At 40.3% G+C, this 26,023-nt stretch overlaps 1 protein-coding gene across 1 annotated transcript in view; it reads right to left on the reverse strand.

Moving 5' to 3' along the window:
- Positions 1–4,273: 4,273 nt before the first annotated feature.
- The window catches only part of LOC147665638 (complement factor H-related protein 5-like), a gene marked incomplete at its 5' end in the record, with an annotated part of 402,132 nt that continues 380,382 nt past the window's right edge, over positions 4,274–26,023 (reverse strand). The window contains 2 exons of the mRNA XM_086949622.1: positions 4,274–4,948; positions 25,598–25,780. Of these exons, the coding sequence (XP_086805748.1) occupies positions 4,665–4,948; positions 25,598–25,780 (467 nt within the window). The remainder of the gene's footprint in view (positions 4,949–25,597; positions 25,781–26,023) is intronic.

A 26,023-nucleotide genomic window follows, 5' to 3' on the forward strand; every position in this document is an offset into this window, starting at 1 on the left:
CGAACGAGAGGGTTTCATAAGTGGGATACGATTGGCATCAGTAAGGTGGAGGATCTTTGGTCCAAGGGAGCGGTGAAGTTCTTTGACGTCCTTAAGGCGGAGTATCATCTGGGCGACAGTGAGTATTTTCGATACCTTTAGGTGCGCCATGCTCTGATTTCGGTGTTCCCTCCGGGGACAGAGATCCCCCTGTCGTCACCACTTGAGGACCGGATTCTGGATGGCCACGTGCCGGACAGCACGATCTCCTTGATCTATAAAAAACTTATTAACACTAGAGTTGACCTTCTCGTTCGGCTCAGGGAGTCGTGGATAGAGGACGGCCTGGAATTAGACGATGAGGACTGGCAGATGGCTATCGCCTCCCCTAAGGAGGTGGCTATTCCGGCTCGCCTTCGTTTCGTGCAACTGAAGATTCTTCACCGAGTTTACATGACCGATACGCGTCTGGTGCGAATGGGATACTCGGTTGATGGGCTATGTAAGCGTGGCTGTGGCATGAGTGGTACCTTTCTACACATCATCTGGGAATGTCCTGTGATATCTGCTGTTTGGTCTAGAGTACATGATATTATGGGTCGGGTCACTGGGGTCTCTCTTCTGCCTGAGACTCATCGCTGCCTGCTAAACGTCTGGGAGCCTACGGATTGTACGGCTGCGCAGACTTTCTGGATCACTCTTGGCAACATGGTGGCCAAGAGGGATATTGTAAGAAAAAACAGGGTGCCTTTTCCTGATTGTTATACCTTATTAGGTATGCCTCTCCCGCTGGAGGTGGCAACCTATGTGTGTACAGGAATCGTGCAATCTTATTTAGGTTACCAAATTTACAACATGAATTAACAACCTTTCAGTGTCATAGGGGACCATATATGAAGCATAGACTTGTTTAAAAATTGTAGTGCATTTATTCAAAAAAGTTTTTTGTTTAAAAAGTCATGGTATTACAAAACTGTTGCATTAAAAACCGTTACACGGTATATATTCAATGTATACAAACAATATTAATAACACATTTCTTAAAAGACAATATCAATTATTTTTAAAAAGGTTCTCCTTTATACAGCATTATTTCCCAAAAAACATATTTGTAAAAAGATAATAAAACACAAATGTTAGGAACAAAACTGTCGACGCGGCGTTTCGGTGCCCCTGATGTTCTTGCACCTTCTTCAGGACTTGTTCCCTGATTGGTCACATCTACAAAGACATATATCATAATATATTTCATTAGGTCCCATCTACTAGTATCAGTTACATATACTCAATACGTCATTTAGTAAACCTAACATTTGGTAACCTATATAGTCTCTTCTGCACATCCCAACTTGAGATTTGTTACAATTCTGAACATTGATTGAGAAGAAATCCCATATAAATAAAGGGAACGGAAAATATGAGCAGATGCTAAACAGACTCATATGATCAAAAGGGTCCAGGGAATACCACCTGGGTAAGTTGAATAATATAAACAGGTTGGGACCCAAAGAGCAAAAGGGAAATGAATCCTATTCCAGACCTCAGGGTTATAATTAAATGACCGACAGCGAGATACAATTGAAAGATCTAAGATAGGAGTGGGAGAAGGGACTGTCCAGCAGAGTAAATAAGAAACTGAGTTAGTCATCTACTATTGGTGCAAGAAAATACCACCATACCACCACCAAGCCTAGAAGTTTATCAATTTATAGATAAATGTAAAAAGTATAGCAACAGAATTGTAACAAATCTCAAGTTGGGATGTGCAGAAGAGACTATATAGGTTACCAAATGTTAGGTTTACTAAATGACGTATTGAGTATATGTAACTGATACTAGTAGATGGGACCTAATGAAATATATTATGATATATGTCTTTGTAGATGTGACCAATCAGGGAACAAGTCCTGAAGAAGGTGCAAGAACATCAGGGGCACCGAAACGCCGCGTCGACAGTTTTGTTCCTAACATTTGTGTTTTATTATCTTTTTACAAATATGTTTTTTTGGAAATAATGCTGTATAAAGGAGAACCTTTTTAAAAATAATTGATATTGTCTTTTAAGAAATGTGTTATTAATATTGTTTGTATACATTGAATATATACCGTGTAACGGTTTTTAATGCAACAGTTTTGTAATACCATGACTTTTTAAACAAAAAACTTTTTTGAATAAATGCACTACAATTTTTAAACAAGTCTATGCTTCATATATGGTCCCCTATGACACTGAAAGGTTGTTAATTCATGTTGTAAATTTGGTAACCTAAATAAGATTGCACGATTCCTGTACACACATAGGTTGCCACCTCCAGCGGGAGAGGCATACCTAATAAGGTATAACAATCAGGAAAAGGCACCCTGTTTTTTCTTAGAGTTATTGACCCAGTCCTTTTCCTGACAGAAAGGGTAGCTCCCTACACATAACTTTTCTGACAAGAGGGATATTGGTCAACTCTGGGGCTCCCATAGGCCGCCTGGGATAATAGCATGGAAGGGGAACATGGACTGGTGCATGTTCCGGGAGAAGACTGTATATGTGGCTAGAGGTCGTCCTAAGAAATGGAGCATGATCTGGTCCCAGTGGAACACATATCGTGGTGATATTTGCATTCCTCCGCTTGAGCTTCCTACTGATATTCCACTGTCCCCATAGTTGACGTTCCAGATGATTTTCTCCTTGAGATGTTTGGTGTGGTTCTTTCACCTATGCCCCCGTCTCTAGAATGTATTTCAGATTATTCTTTCATACTGGTCCCCTCACCCTCTCCCCCTCCCTGGACCCTTGATATTGCTCGTACCATGTGATTGTGTGGTGTGTTTGTTATATGTTCTTCTACAAAACTATAAAATGAAACCTATTGTATCCTTGTGCCTTTCTACATTTTGGTGCCGTAACACCGTTGAGTAGCTACTCTACACTTTACGTATATTGCCTCTATGTCTGGTATCCAGATGTTTATTGTCATAGCGGCCGGCCCGATTGGGTTGTAGGCAGACACTGTGTACTGTGCACGCTGAAAATAAAGGTTTTAAAAAAAATAATAAAAAAAATTAAAAAAATATTGTGAAAAAATAAATGAATATTGTTTCTTATTATTTATGTATGTTCAGTGTTCGCAAACATTGCTATCTTTTGGATCATTGTCTACAGACCACAAAAATTGTGTAAAGTTGTTTGGGACAAAGTAAACCCCAATAGGTCATAGTGAGGTGCAGTGCGGGTCAAGAATTTGTGATCATCATTTATCCAACATAGATACATACAAACATACAAAATGATGCACATTGGTGAAAATCAAAATGGCACACGTGTCAATGATGTGTTGTGTTCCATGGTCCTAAAAGATGTAAGGTCTTCACCAATCAAAGGAGTATACTATGCATCTCTTGTGTGTCCCTTATGTGTCTTAATTCCATTGTTCATGAATATCACAAACACTGCAAAATGCTTTGGTGCAAAGTGAAACACCATATGTTCCATTGTGGTGTTGTGTGTATCAGGGGATTTGTGATCATGTTCTTTCAAGTTGCATGCTTTATCATGCCAAACGTGGAGCGGGCGTTGAGTGTCACCTGCATGATTTTTTTTTTGTTTTAATATTCTTGAACATCAAAAAGGGTACACACATGGTGGATATTTGAAACAAATACTTTCTTAGGGTTTACAGAGCATCCAGCTGGGAAGACTAAGAAGACTGAAGTCACAGGGGCACTTCTATTGTCAAGGCTTAACTCATTTCATTTAGTCAATGCGAGCGCTTTAAAGATTGAAATTCAGATAATTCAACAAATGGAGAAGTAAATCGTGAGACTGTGCTTAATTCTAAGAAAATGTAACCCCATTATCTCTCATTTGAAATAATTATATTGGCTTCTTGTTAAATAGGGTCACATTCAAATGTACTCTGTACCATATTCAACTTCTTTCAATTCCTCCCTATCTCTGAAAATGAAGCCCTCAATATGCTTCAGTAAACAACCTTTGACCTTGCATCACCAGTATGATCAACATTCCATTCCAGATTAACAAATTGACAAAGTATGCACCGGACTGTGGGCCCCATTGCTTTTTGGGGCCATGCAATAACGGATCAAAATAATATTGGTTTGATCTTGAAATCGATCTTGACCACTGAATAAAACGTCTTGAACAAGGTAGACCTCCAAGATATCATGAAAGATTTCACCACAAACAAATTGAGGAAAGTGAATATTTAAAGTTGTGTTGGTTTATTAAAACTTTTTTAAAAAGTTAAAAAGCATTAATGATTGGAAATGTTTTTTTTGTGTAAAAAAAAAATGTTTATTAAAATTGTTGGTTGTTAAAATTAAAAACGTATTAGGAGGGCCCCCTGAAATTTCGACTGCCTAAAGACCTCTAAAGTGTTTAATCAGGCACTGTCAACGTTTCCTAATTCATAAGCTGTTTGCTCTCTTTGGAACGAATACAGCGCACCTTTTCAGCTTAACATTCTCAAAAAAAGGCACTGAAGTCAAAACGTTGCTAGAGACCTACCACACAGAACCTGTCTCCAATGCGACCCCTCTGGGATAGTCACCCTGACCTCATGTTGGCTCATCGACAGCTCCCAAAATGGCCATATGAAATGAAAACTCCACCACCTTCATACTTATTTTGCAGAGTTGCCTTGGCCACGCTTGTGTGTTACCAATCAAATACATTAACAAATATTGAGTATGAATACATAAGTAAAACAATATTCATATAACCCCCAAAAAAGGCTAATAATCAAAAAGGTCCACTTACTATCTATAACACATGAAGGATATGTTATTGTCCCATTTTTGCATTGTCCAAAGAGTTCTGAATTTGGTCCCTTGACGTAGCCTTCTTTACACTTAAAGGGTTGGGCTGTCTTGTGTTTAACAGCTTTGCTTATGTCTTCAGGCTGATACAATTCTAAGAAGTTTTTGTCCATTTCATCTTTACTAAGATGACACGGTTCTGCAAATGATATAAAACAGAATCATACATTCATAAAATATTACTTTTGCACACAAAGATGAATATGTAGAAATATAAAGCACTTTACTGGCAGTTGGAAATAAGCACTGTATATAATAAAATGTGCGTAGGGTGTTTCAGATAAAAAGCACACTATGAAAGATCCTCAATAAAACCTGCACTTGTGTGCAGCATGCAGTTGGTGTATTTAAACATTTGTTGGTGCCAGAAGTCACAGGCTGGCAGGAGCTTTTAACACTGTTCTGACTTTAGTGTTTGGCGGTTCTAATTTTAGATTGTATTGCATTGCAGCATTTATATCATTTTGTAACTATGAAGGAGGTTTCAATGTGCTCTGTAGGTGAGGAGTCGATTGTTTTGATTCTGTGGTGTGAGAAAAGGTTTTCGATGGGGGTGTTCACTGTTAGGGTTGGAAATTGACTTCATGAAAGATGCCTGGAAAATATGCTCCAAACTTGATGCGGTGGTGTGCCAGCACGTTTTAAAAGTGTGGCAGAGAGAAAAGAAGTGTGGAAGGTGCAAGTATGTCAGTCTTGATATGGAAATGCCGGGACTTTAGGGCTCTTCTGAATTGCAAATGAGTGTCAATTGACCTGATTTTCCTTGGCAATGTAATCCCTAATGAGTATGTCTGACCTACGAAACATCTATTTTCTATATGAGGTTTATAGTAGGAAGGAAGTATCAGCAGAGGGTTCCTTTTTATATGAGGTTTCCCTTTTGCTAGTACAGTCCTACATTTGATCATCAGTAGCTATGTTTCAGACTGTGGATTGACAGATGAGCAATGCAGAGGGCTTTAAATTATATATTCCTTGACCCTCATAACCAGTGTTCAAATATAGAGCTTTGAGTGGACGGGTAATATGATTCTATCTGTTTAGGAAGAGAACTTGTCTAGCCACAGTTTTATGCATTCTTTGTACTTAAGTAATTGATTTTACAATGAGTAAAATGTAGAGTCTGTTTACTCTTAGGCAGGACTAAATCAGTTGTCGAATTTGCAATGTAGAGAAAGAATCTTAAGTCACTTTGCTGAGTTGAAATTGAAGAGAAAATATGGAGGCAATTTTCACTTCAAGATGTTTTAGTTCAGGTGAAGCAATACGTGTCTGGCTCAATTCATTGGGCCGAGATGACAAGTCGTTTCCCTTGGTCTAAAGGTATATCTGTTTTTGAGGAGTTTGAGATGATTCCCAAAAAACAATTGTTTTATAGCTAATAGGCATAGGCTAAGATTTACGATTTTGTGCTGGGAGGACCCTGGTGTGGTCAGCAAAATTGCAGTAGATAAAGTTGAGAGAATTTACTAGTGTCTGACGAGTGGCTAGGTATATGTTGAAGAGTAAGGGTGTGCTAGTTGAGCTGGGGGGAATTCCCTACTAAACTGATGTAAGGTGAATAAATTATAGGAGGCAGCCAGACAATTTATGGATAGTCTGTAAGGAAGGATTTTATCTAATTGAGTATTGTGCTGTGTGCCTCAGTACCATAGCTTTTGGGCTAGTTACTGACAGGTGAGGTAGTAGTAGGGTAGCAACACTTTTGCTGTCAATATTCCTGAGGTTGCCCCAGACAGGTTGCCATTCTGCCTGACACAAGATTGCTTTGGTCGATGAAAGTTGGTATTGAGTGAGTTTACATCGGAAAGGCCGGTTGGCTAAAGGCCCCTAATTAGTTCTGACATAGCGGTTGAGTACCTGTTTCTTTAGATTAGAATAAATATATATTTTCAGGTCACTTGAGAATTCACCTGTTGATAGGGAGGAGTTCGAGATCTTTTTTGTTGGTGTTACAGCAGTGGCAAGCAAAACTGACTTCGAGTGTTTGATCGGCAAGGCTCTGATGGGGAGCTGGCCTTATTTAAAGTGGCTTCAAATTTATCAGTGGCTTCATTTTGTGTTAGTAAATTTAATGAACAATCGATTCAGGCATAAATGTAGCCTGGTTTAGTTGGAGAGGGGTTGTTGATGAGGGCGCTGTATTTTGAAAGGAAGTAAGGTTTGTGGCTTTTTTTGATGAAGTGGTTTGCTAAGTCCTCGCATACAGTGCTCCAGATATTAAAATTCTAGTAGGATAACAGAAGTTATTGGTGGTGCTCAAAAGCTCTTTAGTTGGACATGCAGCCTCTAAGATACATTGTGCATAATGGAAACGTTTGTCCTTTTTCATGTATGTTCTGTACTGTCAGTGCCATTTTTACATCTACATTGAGTCTTTTCATCTAAAGCCGTTTGAGAGAAATTACTTCTGTTTTTCGTTGTTTTACATCCGAGTTGGTGATTTGAAACAAATTGCTATTCTTCTTATGAAATGCAGATAAATGGATTTCAGAGGAATAACCACGTTGAATGCCCTTGTAAAATACTGGAATAACGGTGTTACAGATGTTTTTGGGTCAATCAGTTGAGAGGTGGAAAGGGATTCCTTGAAGGAAATTACATCAGATGCCTGCCAATATATGATTTCTATGGTTGCAGAGTTTGTTGTAGAGGTGGTTGCCATCAGAATGTTAGTGAGAAATGGATGATGTGACGATCATTTCAAGTATGAGACTGTTTCCAGTTTCTGAGATTAGGCTTGTTGGGACAAATCTGGTGACACAGGCATGGTCTGTTGAATTAATGACACTAGTGACCAATTGGTGAAAGCCAAGCACTTTAACAGTGTAGAGGTGGCAGGAGGTCTGTTACAGTGCAGGTTTGTCAAAATAAATGTTGAGATCCCGTATAATGCACAATTTCTTACATACAATACTATTGTTAGTAGTTGAATCCCTAAGGGCATCTGCAAAAGCAGTATTGTGAATAAATGAGGAGGAATGAGGATGTAAACATTACAGATGGAGAGCAGCAGGCTAGCCATTGTTTCCTATCTGAAGCAGTGGAGTCCTTTATGGTGGATGAAGGCAGGCTCATTGTGTGAAGCGCAAGTTCTTCATCAGTCTTAATATGAGGTCAGTTTCCAAAGGGGATATATATCCTTTGGGTACCACTCTGTGAAGTATGGGATCTGCATTTTCGCCAAGATTGGTTTCAGTTATGGCACAGATCAGATTCGAAGTCTGCTAGTAGTAGTGCATATCTATAATTCAGTTATTTTTCTAATAGATCTCACATTGACTAGCATGCATCATAGGTGGTTACAACCATGTTTGGACAAGTGCAGAGTTTATCATTGATCAAATAAGATAGAGTATTGGAATTTTGCAATAAGCAGGTGTTGGCCTCACTATTGGCATTTAATATATAGTACATCGAGGTCTCATCTGTAGTTAGGCTTGTTGAAGTGTCCTCTGCTGGGTATTGGTGCAGTTCTGAAGTTGGTGATAGGCACTGTCAGGTGGTTAAGTAGCAAATTTGTTTTTGGCACCTTGTGTGGGTCATAGTCCCAATGGAGGTCTTGTTCCAGCTCATGTTGCAGCTCTTGCTGATGAAGCAGCAGACGTGGTATGCAACAGCTAACACATGATCATTGAATTTGTCTAGGAAGCTGTAATGTTGTCTTTCTTTAACATGCACCTTTTCCTTTAAGATTCTTGCTTCCCTGCTCGGGGACACTTCATGGAACAAGAATGTTGTACAGTTCTTAGAATAAGAATGTTACTGTATTCTAGGTCAGTTATGATCTTAGGCTGTTGGTGGATGAGGCGATTAAACTACACTGAAGAACTACACTTCGTTTCAGTTTAACTTATTTACGAAAACACCACATTAATATTGGCAACGATCCTACCTCGATGCCTCAACACACAGCCTTCGCCGATTCGATTTTCCTCCCCAGCGGCTGATTTACTTGAGAAGGAAGCGTTGTCTTCCCAGCGGCAGATTAAGTGATTCAAGAAGACGTTTATCGACTGGATGGTCCGGTGAGGAGTACAGCGGGAGGATATTTAGTCATAAGGGGACTTTAAAAATAAAAGGAAAAATAACGCACTCCGCGTTAACCCTACAGTTTAAACTTGCTCGCGCTGCTCGCGTGAAGGTGCGCGATCGGATACGTAGCGCGTTTCAGCAAAAGCCTCCCTGCGGGTCAGTGACGCATTGCGCACACGTGCGCTTCAGTGACGTAGGACGCTCTGACTCAACCCCGTCCTCTGCGTTTCACTGACAGGCTTAGTTGGGAAAGGAACGTGTATTGTCTAAACGTTCTCTTCAACAATTCAAAGAAAGGAATAAAGCTTTACTTAAGGAAACAGAGAAAAGCATTATTTAAACGTTCTCTATTACAATTCTAAGAAAAGAACAAGCATTATTTACACGTTCTCTATTACAATTCTAAGAAAAGAACATTGTTTATAGAAACCCACAAAAAAAAGAACAATGTCTCTGTTTTACTAGGTCTTTATTCCTATTGTAAAAAAAAAAAAAGAGAAAATAAAGCAGGACTGAGGCTAAAAAGTTATTGATACGTGACAATATCTAATAAAAGACTAGTATTTGATTCAAGTAAAATCACATGTTGAAGAAGAATCTTTGAAGGAGAGCCGATTTAGAAATTTAAAAATTTAAAAAGAAGAAGAACACAGTCTGCATTGTAATTCAAAATATTAGTTCATTTTTTTTCTTCTTTCATAAAAAAAAGAGAGAGAAAAATGCAAAATGTAACTCAGCCTGCGTTTTTTTGGATAAGTCCTGGTGAACCAAACGTAAAATGGCAGAAATGGAAGAAAATTTTTGCAAATTACGCAAGAGTATGTGGCACAAACTTAAGTGCAGAAAGAAAACACTCATTATTATTGCACTGCTTAGGAGGAGAAGGTCAGGATGTACTAGAGCATCTACCAGAACTCACGGCAGCGGAACAGAGGAACTTAAATGAGTATGAAATAGCCATAGAACAGTTAGATCGTCATTACCTCCCAAGGTTGAGCACAATAATGGAAAGATACCATTTTGGACTAAGAGGTCAAAAAAGGGATGAGTCTGTTGAATACTATGTATCTGCTCTAAGAAAATTAGCTTCTTCATGTAAGTTTGGTCAAACGTTGGAGGAAAGAATAAGAGATCAGTTCATATTGAAATGTGCTCATGACAGTATTCGTAAGGAACTATGGCTGAAAGATGAACCACCACTGGAAGAAGTACTGGTAATAGCAAAGCAAGTAGAGCACATGACGAAATGTGTGGATGAATTAAAAGGAGAAAAAGAGAAGTTGGTTGAACCAGAGAAGAAAACTGAATCTAAGGTTGAGGAAGTTGTTTGTCAGGTCTAAACAGAAGATAAGGTGGACAGTGGAAAAAATGACAATGGGACGAATAGATTTAATTCAAATTTTAATATGTCTAACAAATTTTCTTGTTTCAGATGTTGTAACACTGGTCATTTAGCTAATGCTCCAAATTGTCCTGCTTTGAAATCTATTTGCAATGACTGTGGGAGAAGGGGTCATTTTTCAAAATGTTGTAGAACAAAGGGTAACAAAAGAGATAATACTGTTAAGAGATGGTCTCAACCACAAGTGAAAACAGTGACTTTCCAGATTAGTAGTGGGCCATTAGAGCATCCCACACATTTAGTTAAAGTGGATGATGCTATGATTGAGTTCAAATTTGATTCATGTTCTCAAATACTATGATTGATGAAGATTTACTGCATAAAACTTTTGGTAAAGATGTAAAGTTATTCAAAAGTGATATTTTACCATTAGGTTATGGCAGCAAACCGATAAAGATTTTGGGATATTTCATGGCCACTATGGAATTGGGATGCAGAATCATTCCAGGGAAGATTTATGTTACCAATTTTGGGGATGCATTAATTAGCTGGAGAGATCAACGTGATCTAGGGGTTACACTTAATCCGAATGCCTCACCTCAGGTACAAATACTAGAGGTAGAAAATCTGTCTGATATGTTTGCAGAAAAATTTCCATCTGTATTTAAAGATGAGTTAGGTTGTCTAAAAGGCTACAAGCATTGTATAAAACTTAAAAAAGAGGCGATTCCAATAGTAGCAAAGGTAAGAAGAATTCCACTTGCTGAACAAGAGAAAGTTCAAAAAGAAATTGAAAAAATAATTGCAAACAACATAATTGAACCAGTAGAAGCAACGGAATGGTTTGCGCCGATTGTAGTAGCAAAGAAGCCAACTGGAGAAATTTGTTTATGTATTGACTTAAGAGCTTTAAATAAGGAGGTGGTGGTAGACAGATTTTCATTACCAAATATAGACGAGATTGTAGGTACGTTGGAGGGTGCAAGGTACTTTACTACCCTAGATCTGGCATCTGCCTACCACCAGGTAGAATTAGATACCTCTTGTCAAGATTTAACTGCTTTTATAACACCCATGGGTACTTTTAAATTCAAAAGAATGCCTTTTGGATTAATATCAGCGGCCTCTGTATTTCAGAGAATCATGACGCATATACTTAAAGGACTCCAAGGAGTAATATGTTATCAAGATGATCTTTTGATATTTGGGTCCGACATGAAAGAACACAATGAGCGTGTGTGTGATGTGTTAAAAAGGTTGTCTGACTCTGGTTTATCTCTCAAAAAGGAGAATTGTAAATTTGGTTTGGAGGAGGTGAATTATCTTGGTCACTGCATTAAGAGTGAAGGGGTTTTTCCAAAATCAGACTTAGTTGCTTCTATCGATAACATGGCTGAACCAGTTAGTAGGGATAAATTGTTATCTTTTCTCGGAATGGTAGAATTTTATGGAAAGTTCATTATACATTTTGCTGATAAGACAAAAAATATGAGAAGACTCACTGCTAAAAGTGTTACGTTTGACTGGTCGGATGAGTGTAAAAAAGAATTTGAGGGAATAAAAGAAGAATTAAAGAAGGCTCCATGTTTACAAGCATTTGTCCCTGGCTTACCTACATATGTATTCACTGATACAAGTGATAAGGGATTAGGAGCAGTTCTAGTTCAAAACAAACATGGTCATGATTCCCTAATTGCCTGTGCATCCAGATGTCTTCTTGGTCCGGAATTAAACTATTCCGTTATTGAAAAGGAATCTTTAGCTATATTTTGGGCACTTAAGAAATTCAAGAATTTGGTTTGGGGGACTAAATTTATTGTCAAGTCTGATCACAAACCATTAAAAGAAGTTTTTTGTAAAAAGGGTTTAGATTCTATCTCTTCTAGGATTAGAAGGTGGATAATATCTTTACAGGAGTTTGACTTTGAAGTACAATATTTACCTGGTGTGTCAAACAAGGCTGCAGATTGTTTTTCAAGGTTGGTGAAAGGTGATAATATATGTTGTGATGAGGAGTACATTGAAGAAGATGACTTTCCCAATGTTTGTGAGGTTACAGAGGGAGTAGTAGGAAAAGATGAGTGGAAAGAAGAATTGTTAAAAGATGAAGAGTTGATTAGAGTATTAGCCTTATTAAAGGATAATAAACGTCTAGACAAACCATGGTCTCTGGTCAACCAGGAGTTGTCCATTTCTGATGGCATGTTAACTCGTGGTTTAAGGCTTGTGCCTCCTTCTTCTTTGAGGAAAAGGTTATTATTACATGCACACTCTGGTCATTTGGGCATAGTAAAAACCAAGGAGATGATACGTACTCAATTTTGGTGGCCAGGTATGGATTTAGAAATAGAACGTATGGTCAGAGATTGCGTTGAGTGTTGTGCAAGTGAGAAAATTCGAAAAGTCAGACAAATGCCAATGGTTTGTAGAGATCTACCCAATCATCCCTGGGATGAATTAGCGATAGACATTTTGGGTCCCCTCACGGGAGTATCTGATACAACTTATCTGATTGTTTTAATTGATTTATATTCACATTGGATAGAGGTTTGTGCTGTTAATGACATAACCTCAAGTTCTATTATCAAATTTTTATCTGATATATTTATGAGGGAGAGTTTTCCAAATAGCATTTTATCGGATAATGGTCCGCAATTTTGTTCTACCACGTTTGATGCTTACCTTAGCAAATGTGGCATAGTACATAAACGTTCATCTTTATACCATCCGGAAACTAATGGTGCTGTTGAGAGGGTCAACCGTACGTTAAAGGAATGTATTCAGTTAGCTAGAGCTAGCGGTTTGAATTGGAAAGAGGCATTAAAGGAAAGAATTGATGCATATCGTTGATCCCCTCACTTGACCACTGGAAAATCCCCATTTGAACTATTTAAGGGTAGAGTTCCAAATACAATGTGGTGTCCAGGATGGATGAATCTGAAAAAGGGGTTTGTTGACAATCTTGTTGGGGCTTGGAGAGAGAGAGAGATAGAAAAGCAAACTTGTAGGAAAACATACTTTGACAAGGTTAAATGTGTTAAGTTTCATGACGTAAAGGTAGGTGACCTTGTAAAAATAAAGGCACCTGTAGGGAGAAGGTCTTGGTCAAAATACACTAATGTCAGACCTGTCATTAAAGTTTTTGGTAATGCAATCAAAACTCAGGATGGGAGGATTTGGAACAAAAGTCGAGTAGTGGTTGTTAAGTCAAAAGACATTGCTCATTCTGTATGTGATTCTGACTCTAATCTTCTTGGTACTATTAATCCTTCTCCGTCCTGTTCCAACTTTTCACCTAATAATCGTGGGAGGAGTCAGAGATTACGTAGTGCTCCTATGTATATGAAAGATTACGTGCAGACAATGTTCATTTTTCCTTCATTCGTTAATTCTTTTTATTTTCTTTTAACTCAGATTTTTGTGTCATAAGTTGTTGTAAAGAAGGGAGATGTGTAATGTTGTCTTTCTTTAACATGCACCTTTTCCTTTAAGATTCTTGCTTCCCTGCTCGGGGACACTTCATGGAACAAGAATGTTGTACAGTTCTTAGAATAAGAATGTTACTGTATTCTAGGTCAGTTATGATCTTAGGCTGTTGGTGGATGAGGCGATTAAACTACACTGAAGAACTACACTTCGTTTCAGTTTAACTTATTTAAGAAAACACCACAGAAGCATATTTGTGACTTTACAGGTATTGATGGGATGACGACATGCACTGGCAGTGCCATGAGTGGAGTGGGTATAGGAGGCTCGTATAGAAGATAGGGTAAGAATAAAGGGACAAAGAGGATGGAAGATAATGACGTAATACGTCATTGAAGAGGTGCTTTTTGTATTTGTACAGAGAGATAGAGAATAGAAGTGAGGCAGGAAATAGCTGTAAGAGGAGGGTGGGGCCTAAGGAGGGGTGTGGGGCGTTGAAGGGGGTTAAAGAAGCAGGGCTCAGTAAATTATGTTAAATTATATTATCAATTCATGGTTATTTATTTACTTATTTGTCGATTACTTAAGATCATTACAAACTGCAAAGTACATATCCAAAACGAAATCAGATAAAAAATATACAGACACAAAGTGCTTTCATATCGAGACGAGATCCACAACTAAGCCCTAACATGGTTTGTTTAACTAAAAATAAACGGTTTACTAGTAAACGATTAGCCGCAGAAATTAAAGTGCCTTGTGCTAGCAGCTAGAATTGCAAGTAAACTTTTTAAGTTTGGTAAGAGTACATGGTATACAACACACCAAGTAGCAGCAAAAATTAAAGTGCCTTGTGCTAGCAGCTTAAAATTATCAAGTAAACTTTTAGATTAAAAAAGTGTACATGAAATACCATCCACCATTATGGAGTTAAATCAAAAACAGTACGGTACATGGAATACAACCCACCGAGTAGCATCAGAAATTAAAGTGCCTTGTGCTAGCAGCTAGAATTGTCAAGTAAACTTTCAGATTAAAAAGTGTACATGAAATGCAATCCACTATTATGGAGTAGCATTAAATACAGAACGGTACATTTATAATAATACATTTTAACCAAGCTTGAAAGAGCCCACAGTCTCCCTAAAACATTTAAAACCAATATATCATTGCCGCTTTTTAGATAATTTTCATGGTAGAAATTTCTTCACCAGAAATGTCTATGTTACAAAGTTTATTTTTAGCTATAAAAATAAACTTAACAAATTGGTAAATGAGACGGATGGTAGCAACACTTAAACATACAATAACTGCAGTCCTGCAAGATCTTACTCCCAATTAATTAAAGATGGTCTTCCGCTCTTCTAACAATTTTGGGCATAAGGTTACTACATGCAGTAGGGTTTCCTCACACAACCCACATAACCTACATAGGTTGGACGGCAACTTCTTCTCCCATTTTGGAATTCCATCTTTAGTTGGATATCTCCCAAACCTTAATAATATCAATGTATTCTTAATTAAAGGTTTTAAATGAAGCAATAAATAAGGTTGGGGAGCAAGTTTACCAAAGGAGCTAGCTATTGACCATAGATATTTTTTCCTTAATTCATCTTTATCCAATATAGTAGACAATAAAGCAGCTGATTAATTAATTGCTTTTTTGTAAACCATTTTACTCCTTGCTTCATCTACTAAATTTGGACAATCAAAGTTACGTAAACACTCTTTAGATAAGTTTGCCAACTACTCGCATATTCACTTTTTGTTATCTCAAGCCAACACTGATTTGCTAGAGAAGAACAATTGTTACTTACATGTAAACAGATGGTTCTCCAGTATTGGTGTCTTTCATAGATTCACATGCTTAAATATTCCCCGTCGTCGAAGTGGGAGTCCCACGGTAAATAAAATAGCAATAATGCTAAATATACATATAGAAATATATATATACATAATACCAGAAAAGAAAGAAAATACACTGAAATCCTCTAAAAGCGATTCCTACATAGGAATGCAAGGCAAAAAGAAAAAACTATTTGTAACACCTTAGTGTCATTATGTTAGTCCAAACTGCAGCCAATCAGGCGCCAGCACCCTCTAGAACCTTCTCCTCAAAAGCTCAAGCCCTCAGATTTTCGTAGCACCAAGTAACCAAGAGTGTATGAGGAGAAGAGAGCCTCTGAGGGGAGGAGGGTGGGTCGCATGTGAATCTATGAAAGACACCAATACTGGAGAACCACCTGTTTACAGGTAAGTAACAATTGTCCTTCTCCAGTATTAGGGGTGTCTTTCATAGATTCACATGCTTGAATAGAATAGTAAGCAGTAACCTCCGAGAACTGAGATTGCTAGGCAAATATATATGGAAAATACCAAGACAGTACTAAAAATAATACAGTCATGTAACACATCATAGCAATCACAGTAAAACATCAAGGAGGGGGGAACAGAGGCTCACCTTATTGAAAAAGATGGAGAAGCACTGCCTGTCCCACTGCGGTATCCGCTTCATTGATGGCATCCAAACAGTAATGCTTGGTGAAGGTGTGCCTGCTGGACCATGTCGCTGCACGGCAAATCTGATGAAGAGGCACACCAGCAAACAAGGTGGTGGATGAAGACATCGCCCTCGTAGAATGAGCCCTCACTGAAGACTGCAATGGTTTGACCGCTTCTTGGTGGCAGAAAGCAATGGCTGAGGAAAGCCACCGGTCAATAGTCGGTTTAGAAACTGGATGTCCCTTGCGCAGTCGTCCGTAGGCAATGAATAGTTGGTCGGACTTGCGGAAGGGGGCAGTTCTGGCAATGTAAAATTTAAGACATCGTTTGATGTCCAAAGAATGTAAGCGCTGCTCCGCCAGAGATTTTGGATCCGGAAAGAAAGTTTTGAGGAATACAGCCTCATTCAAATGCAAGTCCGTAGGTACTTTAGGCAGGAAAGAGGGGTTGGTACGAAGTGCCACCCCGTTAGGTTTGAACTGTAGATAAGGCGGCTTGACAGTAAAAGCATGAAGGTCGCTCACGCGACGAGAGGAGGTCAAAGCCAGCAGAAGTGCAACCTTCCAAGTGATGAATTTGATAGCCGCCCTATGGATAGGCTCAAATGGTGATTTCATAAGTTGAGATAGTACAACATTGAGGTGCCAAGCTGGAGGAGGGCGACGCACAGGTGGGAACTTGCGGAAAAGCCCCTTGAAGAATTGACGTATAATTTGTGATGAACAGAGGGATGAAGAGCCATCATGTCGGAAACGAGATATTGCAGCTAAGAAAACTCTCAGTGTAGCATGAGAGAGTCCTGACTGAGCGAGACTCAAAAAGAATGGAAGGAGCTGCTGAGGAGTGGAATGGATGGGATGGATATTGGCCGTAGCGCACCAATGACAGAATCGCTTCCATTTAAGTTTGTAAGTCTTGATGGTAGACGGACCTCTGGCATGAGCTAGGATGTCTCTGCACTCCTGGGATATGTTCAAACCAGCAAACTCAAGGTGCTCAGGTTCCATGCCCACAATTGTAGCGTTGAGGGATCTGGATGACACACTAAGCCCCTGTCCATAGTTAGAAGGTCTGGACAAGGACGTAGAGGAATGGGCTCGCACTGGGACATTAGGAGTAATTCCGAAAACCATGCCTGCCTGGGACAGCGAGGTGCAATCAACAGGATGTGGCAGGGCTGCCTCCGCATCTTCCACAGTACCTGCGGTATCAATGGGAGCAGCGGAAAAGCGTAAGCGAATAGATCGCACCAGTTGATCAAAAGGGCATTCCCGCAGGACATTGGGTGGGGATGCCAACTTGCATAAGACGGGCATTTCCGATTCTCCGGTATTGCAAAGAGATCCAGATCTGGGTGACCCCATTTGCGGAACACACGATCCAGAGTCAGTTGGTGTAGTTCCCATTCATGTGTTGAGGAAGTGGACCTCCTTAAAGAGTCAGCCAGGAGGTTGGACACGCCCGGAAGGTGGACAGCTGTCAAGGTGATGTGATGGCGAAGAGCCCAATCCCAGATCGACTGGACCAAGCGGGACAGAAGTGGAGACCTGGTCCCTCCCTGCTTGTTCACGTAGTGCATACTGGTGGTATGGTCCGTTTGGATTAGCACTGACTCCCCGTGAACAACTGGGAGGAAGGACTTGAGCGCCAGAAAAATCGCCATCAATTCTAGCCTGTTGATATGCCACGTGCGCTGCATCAGCGACCACTTTCCCTTGATGGAGAGGCCCTAGAGATGAGCGCCCCACCCTTCTAAGGAGGCGTCCGTCATCAACGTAAGGTCTGGAGCATGATCGAGGAAAGACACACCCATTCCCAGATTTGCGGGCTGCGCCCACCAAAGCTGGCTCTTTTTCATGCGAGCTGTGACGGCAACTAGGTCGTTGAAGGACCCGGAGACCTGTAAGTCCAGTTCTTCCTGAATGGGACGGGCGCGCAACCTGCAATTTGGGATCAGTGCGATACAAGATGAAGCCATTCCCAAGAATGATTTTAACGTCCGAACAGAAACGGACTGTTTTCGTCGAAGGAGGGAGACCAGACGAAGGATCTTTTGAAGTTGTTCGTCCGAGACGAACGCTTTTGAGAGCTGCATGTCTAGGATTGCTCCCAGGAATGATCTGGTCTGCAGAGGTGCAAACTGACTTTTCGTTGTTGATGGTCAACCCCAGAGACCAAAACACTTGCTGGCAAAGGTGCGTGTCCCGACCCAGCTGATGGTGGCATTGAGATTTGAGAAGGCAATCGTCTAAATAGGGAAAGATCTGAACTCCTTGTAGACGCAGGTGAGCCACCACCGGGGCCAGTACCTTCGTGAACACACGAGGAGCTGAACGCAGTCCGAAGGGTAGAACTTTGAACTGAAAATGCATTGGCCCCACTTTGAAACGCAGGTACTGGTGATGTTGTTGGATAATCAGAACATGAAAGTATGCGTCTTGAAGATCTATGGTGGTCATAAAATCCTCGCTGGATAGAAGACGCAGGACTTCCAGTAGTGTCAGCATACGGATTGATTGAGACTTCAGGAACTGGTTGAGAGCCCTCAAATCCAGAATGGGTCGCCAATCTCCGTTCCTCTTGAGTATGAGGAAGAATCGAGAGTAAAAACCCTTTCCTCTTTGATGCATTGGGACCACTTCTACTGCACCCTTTAACACAAGAAGACGGACCTGATGGTAAAGCTCCTCAAGATGTGGAGGAGGTGGGCCACGAGGTGGAGTGCAAGGAGGAATCTCTGTAAACTCCAGGGTGTGACCCCATTTGACAATGTCCAAAACCCAGCGGTCCGAGGTGATCGAGGACCACTGGGAATAAAACAGAGAGATTCGTCCTCCAACACTTTGAGAATGGCAAAAGTCATTGGCGTTTCTGAGTGGTGCCACGATAGGACGACTTTCCTCTGTAAGGTCTGGAGGGTTGCTGATGAGACTGCTGATTGGACGTGTAACGTTGGCCGCTCTGATTGTAGGAGCGGTATTGTTGCCCACCTCGAAAGTTGGAAGAAGTGCCGCGTCCGCGCGCACCTCGAAAGGACTGTTTCCGAAATTGTAGCGTACCCAAGGACTTCGCCGTATCGGTGTCCTTCTTGATGGACTCAAGGGCATCATCGATATGGGATCCGAATAGTGATTCCCCATCATAAGGCATATCCAATATTTTGGCTTGGACTTCCTACCGGAAGGAGGTGGACTTCAGCCAACCTTGTCTTCGGAGTGCAGCCGCACTTGCCAGGAGGCGGAAACCTGTGTTAGCAATATCGACTTCACAGTCGATGATTTCTTCCGCTGCCCTTTGACCATCGCGGAGAATCTGTTGTGCGTCAGCCTTGGATGCATCAGGTATGAGTGCCATGAAATCTGCAATGTCTGACCACATCTGCCGGTCATAACGTCCCAAGATGGCTAAGGCATTGGCTGCCCGGGCAGATGTTGAAGCCATTGTTGAGAACTTGCGGCCAATAGCATCTAGGCGTCAACCCTCTCTATCTGGAGGGGCTGTGATTTGGGACGCTGGATTCCGAGCTCTACGCTGTGCGGCCTGAGTCACGACAGAATCCGGCTTGGGATGAGAAATCAGGCAAGCCGGAGAACCAGTGGGGGCCTTGTACTTCTTCTCAAGGCGCGGAATCTGAGCAGGTAAGGAGTTTGGAGCTTTCATTAGTTTAATGCCCTCTTTCTACACGAAATCAATAATAGGAATGGTGTGTACCTGCTTATAAGGTTTATCTTTAAAGTCATAAAGAAAGCAATCGTCCTCGCGTTGTGATCGTGGAAGTTTGAAACGCTGAGCCGCTTTATCCATTAAAAGATGGAAACTGGCGATATCTACTGGTGGTGATTCACTTGAAGTACCAGGTTGAGGAGAAGGCGTTTGCGCCCTATAATCATCCCATTCGGCCATATCCTGCCTGGTCGCCTGCCTCATCATCCGTGTTGTCTGGAACTTCACCATCCTCCCGTTCTGTGTTCGCTTCATCATCCACATCCTGCGGGTATACAGTGGTATGGATGCTAATAGATCTATGAACCCGAGACGAAGTTGTAGTTGGTACGACAGGCAGCAATGAAGGTGGAGGTAGCATCACAGGAGCGGGAGATTGTGTAGGTGTAGTCTGCAGACTAGCCGGAAAACGGCGGATTTAATCGTCCAGCATATGTTGGAGATTAGAGATTAAGGTCAAAGGAATGGTGGCCACAGGAGCTTGAATGAACTGCTCCTCTTGTTGAAATTCTGGGTCACCGCCATCATCAGTGTGTGTCCTGACATTTAATTATTAAATCAGAGGGACTATGTGCAGCCCCAAACGTGTCCTCTTCATGCTCCGAGTCTGATGTAGTTGCGAACATCAGAGAAGGTGGTTGAGGCTCTGGTTCTGAGATCTTTTGGCAGGGTACTGTAGTGCGAGAATGTGAAGATTTAGAGGTCTTCAATGGCACTAACGGCACAGATGCAAATGAAATCGGTGCCGTCGTCGACGGAGCCGTTACCGACGATGAGGCTGATTTAGCTGTTGTCAGTGGTAATTTTGAAGAAACCTGCGTCGGCAGAGTGGTCGTCGACGGGGTCGTCGACGGTGTCACTGTCGACGAGCGATCCATTGTAGAAGCAGTCGTCGACGGGTTCGTCGTCGTCGACGGGTTCGCCGTCGATGCTGGTACTGACTCCGTAGACGGAGCCCTCGCCGACGGACCTGTCTTCGTCGACGAGATCTTCTTCGTCGACGAGATCTTGGTCGACGGTGTCTTCGCCGATGGCGTCGTCGACGACAACGACGTCTTCGGGTCTTTCGTCGACGAGGATTCTCTCTTCTTCGTCGACGAGATGAGAATCGTCAACGGGACAGGTTTAAACGGCAACGAAACCCTCGTCGACGTGAAGGCCGTCGACAAAACCGCCGTCGATGAAGAGAAAGCTGAAGTGGTAGTCATCGTCGTTGTCGAAGATGCTGGCATAGCTGTTCTCGTCGTCGGAGCGCTCGTAGATGCTCCCGTCGACGGCGGAACTTTAAGAGGTTTGAAAACACCTCAAGAGGTAGCCAAAGACGCCTGAGAGCCAGGTCTCATGGGCGTAGAGGTGGAAGGAGTGGCAGCAGATACCACAGGAGCCACAGAAAAGGCTAATTTTGGCTTCTTGAGGAAAGGAGAAGGAACTTCCTGAACACTACCACGCTTTGAGGCTGCTGAGGAGAAACCAGACTGTAAACTTTCTGCGTCGGACACTAAAGAGTCCTTTTCCTTAAGAGGCTGCAGCCAAAAGAGAAGACGGCCTTCCCTGTCCTTAAGAGTTTTGGTAGAAAAGGTTCTACAAAACTTGCAGCTGCCAGCCTCATGATCCGGGTATAAACAATAAATACACTTCTGGTTGGGGTCCTTTTCAAAAAGGCGAAGCTTCCCACAAGAAGAGCAGGGTCTGAATAAAGACTTCTTACTTGACATGTTGTAGAAATATCTGGAAACTAGAAGATAGAGATGAAAACTGAGCAGAGCTCAGGGAGACTCCCTTCACACGGCGTGCGGTAGAATATCTGAGGGCTTGATCTTCTGAGGAGAAGGTTCTAGAGGGTGCTGGCGCCTGATTTCCTGCAGTTTGGACTAACATAATGACACTAAGGCGTTACAAATAGTTTTTTCTTTTTGCCTTGCATTCCTATGTAGGAATCGTTTTTAGAGGATTTCAGTGTATTTCCTTTCTTTTCTGGTATTATGTATATATATATTTCTATATGTATATTTAGCATTATTGCTATTTTATTTACCGTGGGACTCCCACTTTGACGACGGGGAATATTCAAGCATGTGAATCTATGAAAGACACCCCTAATACTGGAGAACCCTCTTCAGCTCGAGATAATGTCAATAATGACTTTAAAAATGTAGATTGTTGGGCCAAAATCTGTTTCTTTAGACCAATATCTAGTCTTATATTGGCACGGCTAATGTATCTTGGAATCCTAAAAACTGATTTATATGTCCTTAATTCAAAATCATCAAGAATTTTTGCATCTTTGCGACTGAAGATAATGGAACCATAATCCAAAGATAGAATTAACTTTGCTTTCATAACCTTCAGCAAGTGATCATAATTTGGGCATAATAGCTTATCTCTCAGTTCTCTAAAAGCAAATGAGAGCAATGTGCCCTTAGCTTCAAGTTTATTAGAATGCTGCCTAAATGACATACGATCATCAAATGTGATTCCCAAATATTTATATGTTTACACATTCAATAACCAAACCATTAATATTCCATTCTTTTAATCCTAGTTTGCCTCTTTCCACAGTCATTATTTTCATTTTTTTTGTATTTATTTATAGACCATTTTGTTTAACATATAGGTTAAAAGAGTCTATTAATGTTTTTATTCCTATGACAGTTTGGCTTCATAAAACGGTATCGTCGGCATATTGTAAATATTTAATCTCTTTAACCAACATAGCAGGAGAGTGGGCATTAACATCATTAAAATGGGCTGGGAGATCAGACATAAAAAGGTTAAAAAGGCAAGGAGCCAAGACACATCCTTGTTTCAATCCAATATTGGTCTCAAGGCAATGAGTCGTGTGTCTTCCGTCGCTTACTTTGATCTGTACCCATGTATCGGAGTATAATAATTTGATCATCTTTAAAAGGGTGTTAGATATACCCCAATTAATTAACTTCGACCATAGTACATTTCGAGGTACAGAATCAAAGGTGGCTTTTAGGTCAATTAAACAAATATACAACTTTTGTTTCCTATATTTGTCTCTTTCGCCTAATAATGTTAATAAAATTAAGTTAGTATAAGTCGATTCTCCCTTCCTAAAACCGGTTTGTAAATTTGGGATCAAATCCTCTCTCATGGCCCGTGATTCCAGTTCTTCCAGCAGACAACTAGCAAATATTTTTGCTTCTACAGCTGTTAATGCGATTAAGCGATAATTTGCAGGGTTGTCTTGAGGACCACTTTTATAAATTGGTTGGATAATTCTTCCATGCCATGATTCCGGAATTAAGCCTGTTATAAGCACATCATTAAATAGGAGCGTTAATACCTCTGGCCAATCTTTTAAGTTTGCTTTAAAAATAGCGTTCGGAATTCCATTCGGACCAGGCGCTCCATTTGATCTAATCTTATTTATTACTTTTTTGACTTTATCAACCGACCATGGCTCTTTATCAAGGAAACTTAATGGTTCAGAGACATTTAGGTCTGACCCACCATTTTCTATTATCTCTAGTTGGCCATGATGAGTAGGATTAATTTTACTATCATCGTACTGTGGGCCCAGAGGAACAGATTTAAGATTATTAAAAAAGTTTACCCAGCTTAATTTTTCAATATTGGCACTATTACTTCTATGATTACCAAATTCAAGATTGTTAATAATACACAAAATAACTGTGAATCTTTGGATTTACAAGCAAAATGTAATTTAGACCAAGTTTCTTCGTAATATGCTTGTTTAGCATTCCATATTTCGTTCCTGTATCCCTTTTTCAATTGTCTAATTGGTTGGAATATCGCTAATTGAGATGTTCCTTTTGCTTTCCTATACAATGCTCTTATTGTTTTATTGAGACTTCTTTAAAGGTATAGTAAACGATGCGAAAACCACCCTGGTTTCTTTGGATTCAAAGTTATGCCTTAAGAAGGTTTCAAATTAGAAAAATTTGCCAAAAGAGAGGAACATAAACAAGGCCAAAGAGCAACCATAGATTTCCCTTCAGCAGTAGCATCTTGGACATTTAAAATTAATTGGGAATGGACTTCCAAAATATCTTTTTCAGTTCTCTCATTCCATATTAACCTTTTAAGGTTAAATGGAGTAGAAACAGTTTTGATTATTCTAGTTTCTGGTAAATAATCAAAAGAATTATATTAAATTGCTTACAGTGTGTGGGAGCAGGAGTGAAGGCAACCTTGCCTCAGTGAGAGTGATTAGAGGGAGAGTTGAGTGAGAGCGAGAACAAAATTAACATATTGCATGTAGTGAGGCATGGATATGGGGTGTAAGAGGGAGTAAGCATTGCAGTGATTGGATAGTACAGGAGAAAAAAGGAATAGGGAGTTGGGTTAGGAAAGGATTAGAGGGTACGTGATATGGGGAAGACAGTGGTATTAATGTCATATTCTGTTAATATAGAGTCTGATTTGGAGCGTTCACGTTTGCAAATTTGATTTGTGCTAGCTCTTTTTAGCAAGTGAGGATTTTACCTTTTGTACCTCTAAGAAGGGCATGCTGAGGTTTGCCAATGAGTGTTAGCTGACCTATCTGAGCCGATTTCTACCCAACCCTTTTCCTCGACCAGGCTACACCATCTCAAAAGGGCCTATTGTCCAAGGGAGGTTTATGAACTGTCAGTTAGCTCGAAGAGTAATTAACATGGCCCAGCAGGGTAGTGCAAACCCTGAATCTCATTAGGGTTGGATCAGTGAAATGTTGCAGAAACCAAAATACACAAATTTGGACAAATTAATATTATATTTGACCTTGGGACCCTTTTAAACATAAGAAAAGTCATTTTCTATGTTGAGTCAATACAAGATTATATTTTGTGCAGTTTTCAACTGAAGTGTAAACACAGTGAATAACTTACACTTTAGTCTAAAAAATTTAAAATTTCTTTTTGGATGCCTAAATAAATTATAAGACCTGTAGACGCTCTCTTCCCATCAATGACATTTGTAAGTCAATCTAAAATCCACATGCAGATTGTATGTGGAAAAAAAACGCAAGAATCTTTTTAATCTACTCTGAGAAAGTCTTACTGACATCTAAGACTGAAGGTAATTTTCAACACATGGCAGTGATATCATGTAATTCCTGAATTGCGTGTTTCCTATGAGTTTACATCTGTATGATTGTTTGCACTCGGGAGTCTGATATGAACAGAACACCTCGTGGAGAGAGACATTTTTTGCTCGAACAAGTCTATTTGAGTAATGTTTTTGCGTGAGATATGCTTTAACCTATAAAAGATATGATCTACCCAAAGGTTTGGGGGCCTCAGATTAGATAGTTTACACAATAGCCTACTGAGTACCTCTGGCCACCACTGACCCATTTAAACTGTTCTGCTTTCTCCAAGAATGCATTCTCATTTCATCTGCAAAGCCCTGTTCCATGTGTCAGCTAAAACTGATATAAATATACATTAGCATTCTAGATCATTTTCACAGATGCTGTTGCATTTCAGTTGCAGCTGCAATCAAATCATTTTACCATAATGATAACAGCTAAAGGCCTACATGGTTCCCAATCAATGAAACTGAATGATTGAAAATGTTTGGTTCTCTTAAGAAGGATTTTGCTATGAGTAGATGGGACTACATTTTGTTGTGCTGATTATAACATTTAGCGAGGAATACTCCTGGCTTAAACCTGACTCTCTTCTTCAATTCAGGAGTAAGACTGAAGTACTACAAGAGTAAGTCACTGCGAAATATTTGTGAATCCTGTCCAATATGTTGAGTATCCTGAGGTATTTCTGTACTTACGTATGCATTGTGGCACGTCTCCTGACCATGTCCCACCAAAACAAGTAAGCAATCTTGTTCCTTCCAAAGCATACTCCTCATCGCATATATATTCAATAGATGAATCCGGATTATAATCATTTTTCGCCTCACCAACGAGTTTTCCATGGGGAACCAATGGTGGTCTAGAGCAGACAGGCGGAGCTGAATGAAAATAAAGAAAAATATATTGTTATAGCATGCATCGGGGATTTACAAAGGCATATTGGAGGCAAAAACAATAACTACATTAGATTTCCGGTACCAAATCCATCTCTTTGAAAGTTATACAAATCTGAATCCTAGCAAACAAACTGAACTGATAGTCAATGTATTGACATTCACAAATCCCTGTAATTGCCTGTAATGATACAACATCTTATCATGGGATGTGAGTGGGTTTTTCTG

The sequence above is a fragment of the Lissotriton vulgaris genome, unplaced genomic scaffold (genome assembly GCF_964263255.1).
Source record: "Lissotriton vulgaris unplaced genomic scaffold, aLisVul1.2 SCAFFOLD_2268, whole genome shotgun sequence".
Lineage (NCBI taxonomy): Eukaryota > Metazoa > Chordata > Amphibia > Caudata > Salamandridae > Lissotriton > Lissotriton vulgaris.